Source organism: Grus americana, chromosome 5, assembly GCF_028858705.1.
Source record: "Grus americana isolate bGruAme1 chromosome 5, bGruAme1.mat, whole genome shotgun sequence".
NCBI classification, from domain to species: domain Eukaryota; kingdom Metazoa; phylum Chordata; class Aves; order Gruiformes; family Gruidae; genus Grus; species Grus americana.
The window spans coordinates 64,147,000-64,160,727 of record NC_072856.1 but is presented as its reverse complement, the minus strand read 5'-3'; the positions used below and the strand labels follow the sequence as shown (position 1 = coordinate 64,160,727).

General features: G+C 40.0%; 1 protein-coding gene across 2 annotated transcripts in view; it reads left to right on the top strand.

The window, feature by feature from the left end:
- The window catches only part of MNAT1 (MNAT1 component of CDK activating kinase), a 126,520-nt gene that overhangs the window by 28,672 nt on the left and 84,120 nt on the right, over positions 1 to 13,728 (top strand). For both annotated transcript variants that reach the window (XM_054827186.1, XM_054827185.1), the window contains exons 2-3: positions 10,303 to 10,455; positions 12,150 to 12,223. In XM_054827186.1, the coding sequence (XP_054683161.1) occupies positions 10,303 to 10,455; positions 12,150 to 12,223 (227 nt within the window). The remainder of the gene's footprint in view (positions 1 to 10,302; positions 10,456 to 12,149; positions 12,224 to 13,728) is intronic.

The window sequence follows — 13,728 nt, the reverse complement described above, 5'->3', positions numbered from 1 at the left end:
GCATGGTGTACAGACGTACGCATCAGCTAATATGTACTTGCTACCAGGAGATTTTTTTTTACATGCTAGTAGAATATATGTCCATGTTAAATTAAATGTACTATCTGAAATAAGACAAGCTGAGCATGCTTACTCTCTAGTTTTCTTGTGTGATCTTGTTTCAGTTATTAAAGACAGACAAGCAGAATGGTATAATCTTATCTTTTCTTTTTCTACAAGGTGAAAAAAATAGATCCAAATGAATCAAGTTTTGATCTGAGACATATACACATTATGATTTATGCCAGCTATAATCAATTAATTGGTTGTTAATAAAATAATACGAATCTGTGTAATTTATGAAAAACTGCTTTAGGGTGATGGTTAGGCGTTATTTCTGTTTATAAGCAGAAGGAGCAGATGCTAGAACATCTGTTGCCATGCATGTTGCCCTTTAAAAAAATTTTCAATATTCAAAGATGCATGTAATGTTTCAATATCTTCAACAAAATAAACTTTTTTCTCTCCTTTTTTTATATTTCTTCCTGAGTTGTTGTTATCTCGGGGTTTCAGAATGTAGAGCATGTGGCTAGAACGTAGATAGGACTGGAGACACCTTCTGGGTTGTCAGATCTAGTTACCTGTTAAAGACAATCAGGTCATCAAATCCTCCTTGTGAGCTTATAAACCCTCATTTTGAAACTAATTTTTGCCCTGTTACTTCTATTGGATGTGGCTCCAGACTCTCACTATTGTGGCTGGTGAAAACTACAATTTCCAGTATAGATTTTTAGTCTACTGGTTGGACCTGCTTATTTTAGTTTCAGTAGCTTTTTCTGCTGTTTGTCCTCTGGTAAGCCAATCTTCCCAATCTTGTGATCATCTTAGTTACCCTTTTCTGCATTTATAGGGTGGGCTCAGCTGTTCTGAGTGTGACCAGAACTGCACTTGTCATTTCAGGTGAAGTCTCATGTGATTCTGTCTTTCTGACAGCAACAGCTCTTCTGATACATCCTTGGGTTGCGTGTGCCTTTTTGTGACTGTATCACATTGCAGAAGGACCATGAAATGCTATTTAATTGGTATAGGGATGTCTCGTGCTCTCTAAATGATGAACTCCCAGTGACTGTGTGACTTGTTTCAAATGCATGAATTTGTTTTGTTCAGTTGTTTTGCTTTCTGCTTCTATTGTGGAAGGACTTGCCTGTAAAGTAACCTTGTATGGGTTGTTTAAAATATTCTGATATAATGTGACATGCTCTTTGACTCTCATTTTTAGCAATTCTCTGTCTGCTACCCCACCTGTTCTTGTATTGCTTGTGTTGTAACTGTACTTCGACTCACCTTTCTAGAGGTGTGTTGATCAAGCAGCTTTTAGGATACCCTGAAATAATGCCGGACACTTTTTGAGTCACGTTCTCTCTCCTTATACTTTTGGAGCAAGCTAAAATAGCTGGGTATGCCATAAAAGCTTTGTAAGAGGGAAGGGAAGGACAAATTTTAATAAACAGCACTGGGTGCTATTGAATTCAGAACTCGGGAAGAGAGGAACAGCTTTTTATGCTCTCCCGTGCAGTGGCTATCCCTGGTAACTTAGTTCTGGGGTCTTGTTCAGACAGAAAGGACGCTTCTGGGGGTTCCTGGCCATGCCGGGCATCTCCACAGGTCTGATTTACTGTGATTACTGCCATTGACTCTGGTGAGGAGCTCTCTTCCAGGGGAAGTATTTCTCCTACAGTTGAGTTGTCTTGCCTCAGATGTTATTATATGGTTTGTAAAGAGTGTGCTGAATGCTGGGGAGGGTCTTCTATTGCCAGAGTTTTTGAGGATGTGATCCTACATCAGCCTAAGCTGTTCAGAGGTTGCCTCCTGCAGTGCCATCCTCTTCCCTTGCTTTCCAGCCCCATCTGCGCTGATGCTGGTGCTCATGTCATGGACACGTCAGCAGTTGGGGGTATCTCCCTTTGTCAAAGCCCTCTTGAGTGTCAATACACGGGTGGAAGCTGCCTGAATGGGAGCATTGTTTGTGGGATGTCCTAACCTGTCTGAAGTCTGCAGGAAGTTCAGCTGCTGAACTTGTTGGGACCCGGAGCTCACTTGAGGGTTCTCCTAGTTCTGCTTTGAAAAGCAAATCTGCAAAGCTGTGTAAGTACATAGTGGTGTTTACCCATGGTGCTGGGCACCTACCCGCATTGTCTGGTAGTAAACGCGGTCCCTGTTCCCTGTTCTTTTCATGCTTCAACTTTCCTAATGAATAAGTCTTAAACATGTCTGGCTTTCAAGACTTTCATGATAGTGGTGTGATATGCCTGCTTTGCCTGGGATTTTATATTTGACAACATCATGCTTAAGCTTTCTCACCCTGGTTGCTCATTCCTACCTTCACTTTGCCCTTTGCTGTGTGCTGGTACAAGCATTTGTGAACTGTGTGGTGAACCAAATGGGAGAGTTCATCTGACTGAAAAATAACCCAGCAAATAACCATGTGTCTGCACAAATGTTTGTTTCTGGCTTGTGGGAGAGGACAGTGTATAGCAGTGTGAAGGCAAATTACAGTAGCTTCTTTGGCATTGGTGCTGATTTAACATCTAGAAAGGCAATTTTGGTGTTCCTAGGCTGCATATATAAAGTCAAGGCCATTAGGACTTTTGCTACTCATGACAATGGGACTTGGTGACCTAACCCTTGAGTTTGGTCACTTATTTCTGACAAATTACATCAAAGGAAACAGTTGATTTTTCTTGTATCATAAACCAAGATTTATGGAGGTACTCCCACGTAGCATTTTGTCATGGCAGATTGTTCTTTCAGTCTTTTCAAACCAAGCAAACTTAATGGTAGAGAGGACAGCTTTTCACTACACATTGGTTTCTGAGCACTGACAGTGTTCTCAGAGATATCTAGAACATGGATAAAGCAGATATTGCTCCAACAGACTGGTTTTTTTTAAAGTTGTCTTTAAGTGCGTATACATACACCCACACTGTCTCTCTGTATTTGAATAGCTTAAGGAAACTGGACTGTGTACTTTTTATGCTTTGAGTGAAATACAAGCCTATGCTCTTGGCAGAAATTTGGCTTGGTTCCTCCCAAAGCTGGGAGAGATGAGCCAACATATGCAGATCATTCAACAGGTACGTTTGCAAGAGATCGGTAAAGGTTTTGAACACTTGCACATTTCCCATTGAGACCCCAACCCACCATTGGCTTTACAGAAAACCTTGGTCATACGTCTGGTTCTCTTACAGATGTGTGTCTTATCAACTTGATCTTACTTCAGAGATTAGACATGAAATATGGGAGTGTCTTGTGACTAGCCCTTGGTAATGTGGTTAGGATATCTCATCATGCCACAAACACCTTTTAATTTTTTTTTTCCCTTTTACTGTATAGCCGCATTTCCTCGTCTTGCTTCCACATGCTGTTGTACTGTAAAATGCATTGAAATTACAGAACAGAAATAGAAATCTTGTTTTGGATCAAGTAAAAGATTTGTCATGACTATTTTGGGTCCCCAAAGCATTTATTTTTCTGTTGTCTGTGTTTTAGTTTTTTCTAGTGTGATTTCTGGCATATGCAGGTGTTTCATAAGACTGAGTAAATGAATGCTCAAAATACTTGAGTTAGTAAGACCTGTCAGTTCTGGGGTAAATGGATGCAGAAGGAGAAGGAAGCAATGTGTCTTGTATGGAGTTTAGGGTGAGATCTTAAACTTGTTAATGATAAGTATGTTTGTCTTGTGAGACAATGGGCAATGTTGAGCTGGATCATGTCTAAAAAAAAGTGCCATTTCCGCATTTTAGGCAGACATGGAAAATGTCGTAATTGTGTCTTAAGTTCAGGTGTGCTGTGGGCAGCTGCTAATCCTGATCGCTACCCAATTTGGTGTTTGTTGAGAACCCTGAAAACTTGCAAAGGTTCTTATTCAAAGAGAATAAAGCATAACAACAGGGTTATTGACATAGTTGAATTATTATTTTAGTGCATGTGTTTGCCCAGTGGACTGTAATGGGTTTGAAGTAGTTGTTCTGGTACATTGGGTAAATTCTCAGTCAATTTTGGTATGCCTAGTCATTGTGAAAACACTTATTTCTCAATGCCACACAGCTGCTCTTGAGGTGTCAAGAATTGGCCTGTCAAATATTGGCCTGTTGTTTGACCAAATTGACATAATTGTGCTGTAAGACGTGGATTTTACGATTGTGTGCTTAATTGACTAGGCAGCAATATCTCATAAAGAACCACTTTTATTTAAATAACTACAGAAATATTTTATCTATACTATCCAGAGTTAATACCATAGAAGGGTCTTAGCTATTTTTTTTTTCCTAGGAAGAGACAAAAGGCTCATCTGTACTGGATAAATGTGTATTGAGTTTCAGCTTGCTGCAAACTCTCTTGTCAGGTCCAAGCCACTTAAAATGGTTTTGTAATGGATGTTGAAACACAATGGGTGGTGGAAATGTTTCTGTTTATTATTGACTCAGTATGTCTTTTTTTTTGCTTAAAATGCCAGTCATTCAAGGCTGTAGTTCAACCACTACCTGGTCTGCTTTGTTTCTGGTGAATTTAGTTGAGATGAACTGGTCTGTATATCAGAATATGTATATGGGTGTTTGGAAAATAGGGTTAACTGTGGCTGAGTGTCTCCTAAATTTTTGAGATGTCTGGGCTCATTTAGCCTCCTTCTTTTTGCAATATGGAGCAGAACTTACCTGACAGAACAAAAATGAAACAAAAGTGTGTGCATGCATCCTTTTCCCAAAAGAGATAAATAGTCTGAAAGAAGGATTGGATGCTCAGCAGCTTGGCAGATGATGCTGAGAATTGACATAATACAGATATAGGCAGAGTACTGGAGTCTGTCTGTTTGTTTTTTGTTTTACTTTCTTGTTTAAAGAAGAGGTTAAGATCAACTCTTTGGAGTCTCAATACTTTTGAGAAAAAAAAAATTAAATGTTAGCAAAGTTATTGCTGAGACTTTTGTCTTGCAGCACGTGTTGCTGTGGGCTGAACAGAGGGGAGCTGCAGACAACTGAAGATAGCTCATCAACAGTGTTTAGAAACCAAAAGTTCTCATCTGTTGATTGATAGAGTTGTGATTTCTGCCTGAAACCTGAGATGTGTCTTATTGCCATAACGAGCTGTAATCTCTGCATGGTGCGCGGGCTGCTTGTGAGACCTGTTTACTAGTAGAAGGTGGACCCATTGTGGGGTTTTCGGCCAAACAGTATTTTTGAGAGCATTCTGTAGTTGTCTCCTTACAAGGTGAGAACAGGAAAATCCTCACTGGTAGGACTTCACAGAATCTCAACAGAGGAAGAGGAAAGGAGTAATTGGTATCTTCTCCCAACTCCCTCTTGTATGTGGCAGACAGGGAAGAGATGGCGCAAACATGGGCAGCTGCTTCTGCAAGTATTTGAATAAGGATTTCTGAATTCCTGAAGCTGAGGTGTGAAAAGGAAAAGACTTTTGTCCCCAACTCCCTTCTCATCTGGGAGCTACTGATAACATAAGCTCCTTTATTCTGAGGCTCTCGGAAGTGTTTGGTGTCCTTTCAGTCACACTTCTTTCTCTTTCCTCAGCTTTTGATCCCTAACCTGTAACATGGAGAAAAGAATTTGCTTTTTCTCAGATCTCTGAGCTCTTTGGATCGCAGAGATCCTTGTTGCTGCAGACTCTAGGAAGAGCTGCCTTCTAGGCTGTGCCTATTAGTCCAACAGCATAGAAAATAAACCTGCAGTGGCCAATTGCAAATAGTAGATGAACGCTTGGCTATGCAGCAGAAACCACCGTGGGTTATAAGGACTTGCTAAATGTAGTGAAGGTTGCAAAATAAACAGGTTTGACAGCTGCTTGCTCCAAATCGGGCTGTTCTTGTCTCAGTTCAAGAATCTCTGTACAAGAACACAAATTCGTCTTACCCAAGCTAAGCAAAAAGCCTGTGAATGTTTCTAGAAGCGTCTTTGATTTAAAAATCTAGATGTTTTTCTGTAAGCTTTCTCACGTGTGTGTTTTCCATTGGTTTTTAATGTTCCCTTGCCATAAATCAAGAGTCATTCCGTTTCTGTAAGTAAATTTCCCTCTGACATCAGAATTGAGGAACAAGTGAAAACACATCTTTTTTGCTGATTCTTTCCATTCCATTTGCTTGTGGTTCAGGTCTTGGCTATATATTGAAGGCTCTATTATTTTTTAATCTAAACTGTTTTTTCTGTAGTAGAGAGGTTCATTTGTTTTGTGTGTTACTTTAAATAACTGAAACATCTTGGTTATAGAAGCTGAAAAAGAGGGGCTTAGAGATTCTAAATATTTGATACTGTTTAATAAGTATGTCTACTAAAAATAGCCTTTGTAAAGAAGGGTAGTAACTCGTTCTGTAATATTCCTAGTCAACAGCAAAAGCCATACAGATTTTTTCTTCTGAAATGATTAATGGCTGCATATCTGAAGTCCTGCAATTTTTTGCTATGCTCAGCAGAATCTAAATTTTTAAAAGAAAGAATATCTTGTATTCCTGCTTGTGAAAATAGCTCTTCCTTTATTCTGTTTTGTTTGCTGTCTTGCCAGCCAAGCTAGCAAAGTAAGCAGCACCATCAAGCTATGCTAATGTTGTGAGCCATTTTCATCCGTTCAGTGTCCGAGAGGCTTGATTCCTTATCTGCCATCATCTCTCCATGAAGTCTATGTGTGGGGAATGCAGGATTGGGTACAAATCTTGTAGCCTTTGAAGATACTTTGTCCAAAACAAGCACTCAGTTCCAGTAAATGTAATTTAGTTGATAAATATCTAACAGTTTTCCGGAGAAGAACCTCTGCTTGTTTTCTGCAATATACCAAAAGCATTTTTAGTACAATCCTGAAGTCCTTGAACACTGACATGAAGACATGTAGTGCTATTTGGGCACTGATGGTGCCAAACCATCTAGATGCTTTATTATTTGCTTTCCTCAAAAATGTGGCGTCGTTCTAGACTGCATGGAGACTAAGCCATTTGTTTAATATTTTATGGGGATGAAAGGGAAGAACAAAACAGATGAAACCAGTGTCCATGGAAATGAAAATGAGTGTACTGATAGTTATTATCCTGGTGTGGAAGGAGACTATTATTCATGGAGGTGCTGTGATTGTTTTTGTTGGTGACGTTACTAATGGTCTTCCCCTGTTTTCCACACACATGTAGCTCCCTCGGCATTTTCTACTGATGTCTTAATACAAATTACCTATTCTCAGGATACAAACTTAAATCAAAAAGGTAATGAAAGCTTTTAGTGAATGAGTGAAAGAGAATACAGATCACAGAGGCCCTACAACCTCAGTGTGAAGAGGAGGACTGGCAATATCACACCCTGAGTGTTTGTTTAGACCTCATGTGAAGCTGTTGTCTTTAGACTTACTCAGTTTTGAAAAAACATATAGACCTGATTTTTAAGCATGAACATTTGTCATCATTAGTTTATATATGTAGCATGTATGCATACATAATATATATATATGCATATTAAAAATAGCTGAGTTAAGGCTCCTAATTTAAGAAAACATGTAGCCACCTGTTCTGGCCATGATTTGCAGGTGTTTCAATGCTTTGCTCATTTGGGGAAAGCCATGTATGATGTGTTGGCCAATAAAAGATGCACTGAATGATGTCCTGCTTCCATAGTCAGACTGTCTTTACACTAAGGCAAATGGAGAAAAGTTGGACTTGCAAAGAAATAGAAGGATCACCTGAATTGATGTGGTCTATGTGCCATGAGGGACCTCTGTAATGCCAGCTGTGGTGCTGAGGTGTCTGGCTCGTGCATGGGTTGGGTATCTTTGGTGAAGTCAAAGAAATCGCTGCATCTCTTAAAAAAAAAAAATTAAAAAAAATTCTTCAAGTCAGGTTTTGAAATTATTTCATGTCTTGAAATAAAGATTTATTAAGTCCACCTTTATTGAAATCTGCCTTGCTGATGTTTGCATATACTCTGGCTTAGTGGTCTGTTGCTAAACCAAAAGGAGCTCATTTGAGAGGGATTTGGGGGATGGCCTTTTTCCCTCTTTAAGTATGAGGTGGAAATGTGTGACCAAATGTGTTTGCTATCGCTGGAAAAGTGGCTGCAGTTTGTAGGGGCAAGAATGACAGACCTGCTAGGAAGTAAGCTTGAGATCCAACTGTGTATGTTAAATCTGTCTGGAGATGGAGAGGAGGCAGGATTTGGACAGAGTCCAGGTCTGCCCTTGACTTGTCCTATATAACCCCTTTTGAATTCAGAAGGAATTATGAATAAATGTAAGGGTGGATGTGTGTGAGTGAGAACTTGATCACCTGATGTGGGATTCCCATAGTGAGGTGTTGACTCATCTTTTTTTGTATGAAAAGATATTTTCCAGCCTTAGAAATGCTGGTTCCAGTTTGGGAAGGCATTGAAGCACTTGTATGAAGTGCTTTTCCAAGGAGGGATTTTTTCCATAGTCAAGTCCTGTGTAAACTTGAAATGTCTTTGATTTAGGGAAGGGGGGAGGAGGGGAAGTGAAGTAGTTTCAGGTGCTACTGTCTGTGCATAATATCTTGCACATGGAGACCCTGTTCTGTTGGTCCTTAGGCAATACCAAGATAAGAGAAACAATACAAACACCTGCACTTGGATCCACCTGCCAAGTTCTATAGCCTTACACGCCCTTTTCTGTAACTTAAAAATAGGAAGGAGGAGGCAGGATTTTTTTGCTGCGTTTTGGTTGCTGTGTTGAGAGAGACATATAAACAGCACGAGCTGCCAAAATGAAGGAGACGGTGAAGCTGCCCTTACGTACGGGGCTGTTGCATGCACAGACAGGTTGGAGGAGGGAGGAAAAACCCTTTCCCTGCCTTGCCTTCTTTCGTGCATTTAGTGTTCCTGCAACTGTGGGAGCAAGTTAAAATATTTTCATGAACAAGCATACTTCTTGAGTTGATGTCCCAGTAACTTCTGTATTTCAGGCCTAGTGCACTAAAAGGTTTGATCTTTCCCTTCCCAGATAAATTGTGTTTAAATGTGCTTGGTTTTCAACGAGAGGGATTCCGGAGCAGGAAAACTTCCAAGTAAATTCAAGGTTTGCTCTTTAATGTTGGCAGCTGCTGTGCAAGATGCATTTTGGAACTGTAGTTCTACTTGTGTTAAGAAAAAAAAATTGCTCTATTTTTTTTTTTTAATTGTGAGATTGCATTTGTTTTGCTCTTTCTAATCTCGAAAACAGAAGCTGGGTAAAACTGGTTGGCTCTAGCCAGCTCTGCCTCTGTAAGTACTGGAACCAGTTTAGTTGGGGGTAGGTCACCAGGGTGAAAGTTTTGTTTAAGATCCTTCGCAACCATGTCAGTATTGTTTCTCTTAACTTGTTTAGCTTTTGTGCTGGGTTTGTGAAGGTACAATACAGCTTAGCCCTTAATGTACAACTGTTTTGGCTTCAATATAGCCAAGCTATAAATAGACACCCCCTTGCCTCCCCAGCAGTAGGAAATGACTGCAGCAGGTGGTGTCCTCTGCTAGAAATTTGCACATTATTAGTACCCAAGTACTTTTTTTAAAAATTGGCTTTCTCGTTGTCTGCTCTTCCTTTATTAAATGCCAGCTGACTAGTCAGCAAGCATCTTGTTAAAATCTGAAATCTTCATTAAGACAAAAGAAATAAAACCAGAAAGTTAGCTTTGATTTATTTACGTGCAGCCTCTGTGTGAAGTATATTTTATGTGCAATTTTAAAAGTATTAACAGAAGGCACAGGAGAGCTGTGTAATGCTGGTCACTGGTTAAAATGGTATTTCAGTTTTTAACTGTGTTGGGATGGAGTTTAGCTCAGGGTTGTTATGGCTGTTCCTTCACGGTAAGATTGGTGGATGCTTGGAAGGCTGTGGGTGAGATTTGTATCCCTGCTTGTGCTGAATAGTACCTTGTGCTGTGAGTGGAATCACGAAAATAAACGGGGCTTCTTGTGCAGCAAAGTAGTGCTCACAGTAAATAAGGTTATTGCAGTCTGGTCCACGTGAAATGAGTTTGGTGTCAATAAATAAGCTTTCCCTTGACACAAAACCCGTCGTTGTGTTTAGGTTAACTTTCAGTCTCGGCAAAGAGGCCAAGGAGTTTGGGCAGGGGGAATAAATGCACTTGGGCTGCTGAGATTGTTTACTTTCCGCGGTGGTGGACAGCCCTTGCCTCCTTGCCACTGTTGGGTGCTGAAGAAATAGTGAAATCAAGGGGAGATGCGCTGTGTACTTATAGTGTGTGTAAACAACAAAAGGGGGACAATCCTGTGTTTCAGTTAACGTTTAACATGTATCTGCCTTTATATCTCCTCCTTTCTCCTGTAGATGTGAGAGCTGTGTGGAACTGCTGTTTGTGAGAGGGGCTGGGAATTGTCAGGAGTGCGATACCCCCCTGCGGAAGAGTAACTTCAGGGTACAGCTCTTTGAGGATCCTGCTGTTGACAAGGAAGTAGAAATTCGGAAGAAGGTGCTGAAAATGTGAGTGTCATCAGTTAAAAGAACAGAAGGTGGATGTATTTCATGGATCACCATTTTTAAAAAAATTGACTTATTCCTCCAGTAGTACAAAGGAGATAATTTTTTTTTTTTTTTTTAAAGAGACTACCCAGAAAACTTGACTCCATTTAACAGGGAGGGATTTCAGAGAATCTGATTTTATGCAACAACTGAGGGCTGAATTCTTCATTTAGCCTTGAGGGATTCCTGCTTAGCATTAGAAAATGTTGGGTGTTTCTATGTAGCCTCCTTTGGCAAAGATTTGCCTCATAAATGGAGATGATTAGATATTGAGGACTACAGCTGCTTTCCCTCTGAGGGGGTGACCATGGGACTGGGGCAAGAAACAGGACCTTGATTGTTTTGTTCCCTGGGGACCTGTTCTGGGAATTGAAGGCCAGTTCCCTTCAAAATGAAAATGGACAAAAGAGAAGCTGTGGTCACATTGTTTTCTACTTCACGCAGCAATTGTTAGTGGAAATACTTCCTTACAAGCCTTGTGTTACTAGTCTGTCATGCAGATTTCAGCACTCTTGGAATTGAGATAAACGAGGTCTAAAATTGCACCTCACTCCTTGTGGCCAAGAAACAACATTGTATAAGGAAAATAAGTGAGCCAGTTGATGTGTTGGTAGAAGAGGGTCTGATGGAATGTAACAAACCTGGAGAGAGTTGTGTGTGCAAAAATGAACATACAGGTAAATTGTAAGCTTGGCAGCATTTATCTAAGACTTAATACAATACTAAATGAATCATATGATTTTGCTGACATGGGGAAATTGCGTTGTTGAATACCTAGATGCTGATGTGGAAAGCAGTAGTAATTTTGATGTTTGAATATAAAGTCTACTGAAGTTAACAAAAGTCAAACTGGAATGAAGTCAGTTTAGTTGACGAAACATGGAATGAAGTGTAGATAGAACAGAAACATTGTAAAATGCTTGGCCCGCTTGGATTTGCCAGATTAATTTTTAGTAGGGAGAAAAAATGTCCCCAAATCGGAATTTGGCCTGAGTTCTCGGGATTAGATTTTTATACTGCTGGGTGTCATGTATCTTGGTCCGCGGAGCAGGCAGAATCTCAGCTTTCTATTTTCTTGGGAAGAAAGTCTGTGTGTCTTGACTTTCAGAGGCTGTCCACGTTCTAGCCAGTTGTCCCTTCATCTTTTTACTTTTTCCAGCTATCAACAGCTGGATAAATGAGTTCTGGTATAGTCTGTTGATATGAAATAAGATAATTGTGTAGCATGTTCAATTTGCTGCTGACATATGCTTTCTGTTGGTGGCACAAAGCCAACTCTCCTTTCCCAATAGTTCTAGAAAAGCTTTTCTTGTGCGTGTTACTGTTGTCTCTGCCTTTGTTAACAGGTTTCTCATGGTGAAGGGCTGGCTTGGAATTAGTATGTACTAGCCTCTGTGCTCCTGTTTACCTGTAACCCTGGAAAAAAGAATCAGCAAACAGTAGGCAAAGATAGCACTGATTTATGTCAGACCGGCTCCTTTCCTTTCAAACAAGCGCTTCTGTCTCCTTTTAAAGATTCTGTACATTGGTCAGTTGTGGGAGCCAGAAAGCACGTTGTTGATAAAACTAGGTCAATACTTAGTACGCGTGTAGCAAGAGCCTTGTTGAACTGAAATCGCATCTTAATATATATACTTATTTCTCTTCTCTCAAAGATACAATAAAAGAGAGGATGACTTTCCCAGTCTAAGTGAATATAATGATTTCCTGGAAGAAATAGAAGAAATTGGTAAGTCAATGCTTGCATTTTTGATGTGCTGTGCTCATGAGACCATAGGCTTTTATCTTCTGACTCAGCTGCCTATGAGAATGTCTAAGTTGAGTTTCTGTAATAGGCTTTATCATAGTATCAGATGTTTATCTAATTACTTTTTTCTGTACATTTTTAATCATATTTGCTGAACTGTAGGACATCGTTAAGTAAAACGTTTTATCTCCCAGAGAAAAAAACATGATTCAAAGAGGAAGTAGTGCTTTATAGCTGAAAAAGAAAGGCTTGCAGGGGATTGTCGGTACTGCACTGGGAAAGATTAAACAAAGAGAGGAGAAATTGAAATTTTCATTGTATGCCTCCATTAGCTTTATCTACCATGACAGAAGCCATATGGTGTCTTTCATCATTTTTGGTTCTGCAAGTACAGTAGTTGAAGCTGCTTTGAAGCTGATGACCTTACATACCACTGTGGTAGCATTTTACGTTGCTGTGCAGAAAGGGAAGGTTTAGGAACAGACATTGATTTCTTTGGATTAGTTGAAGCAGAACTTTGCCCTTTGGGAAGGGACTACGTTATCAACAGAGTTTATTTTCTTCTTAGTTAGGGTGACTTGTGATTTATGGTGGAGTGATGGATTTTGCTTAGAAAAACAAGGATGTGTTCAAAGGAGCGACTCCTAAATGGCTTGTTTCTTGGGTTTTATGAGCTTCTGAGACTTTTCTTTCATTGTCCTGGAGGAAGAAGAGGTGGCTTAGAATGTGCAGGAGAGGCAGTGAATGTGATTTGAAGGAAAACACAAAGATGCTGCTCTCCATCAGTTTCTGAAAGTAGCCCTTGCTCCTCTTTGCACTGTGGTGTTTTGTAGAAATGTATCCAAGTACACTTACTGCTGCAAGTAATCTATCATGTTTTTGTTGGCATTAGAAGGCTGAGGCTGGAAAGCTAAATTGTGTGCCTAGGAAACACTAGGCACACTCATGTGTGTCCGAATATCTGGAGGAGATGATGTGGGTGTAGTTCTGTTTGTATGTTTTTTTGGATGGTGCGGGAGAAGGAGAGAGTGAGGAGAGAGAATGATTGCTTCTTAGCCAGAGGATCCTGGTGTGTGCTTGTGGAAAGAAAAACTGCTTTTTATTTATGTAGCATTAAATACAGGTTTCCTACTTAGTGCTGTTACAGGGGTTTTCGGCATCTGCAACAAGGGAGTTGAAGTTTTGCCAGAAGTTGCCTGAATCTCATCAATTTGTGCAGAATGTTGTGATTCTCCAGCTCTTGGGATTAGGTTGTTAAATTTCAAATGGTTCCAGAGCCTGCACTGGTAACTTGGTTTAGAAGCAGCAGAATTCACGGCTGGTCTTGATAACTTTGTGAAGAAAAGTGAATTTGTCAATAATTGTGCTGGCCCTGCAGATGCATAATGAAGAAGCTCAAGAGTTGTCAGGAACTGGAGTTAGCTGCCTGAAATGGACACCTAAAATACTAAAAGGAATAGAAAGTCCGACTACCTCCTAGTTTCTTT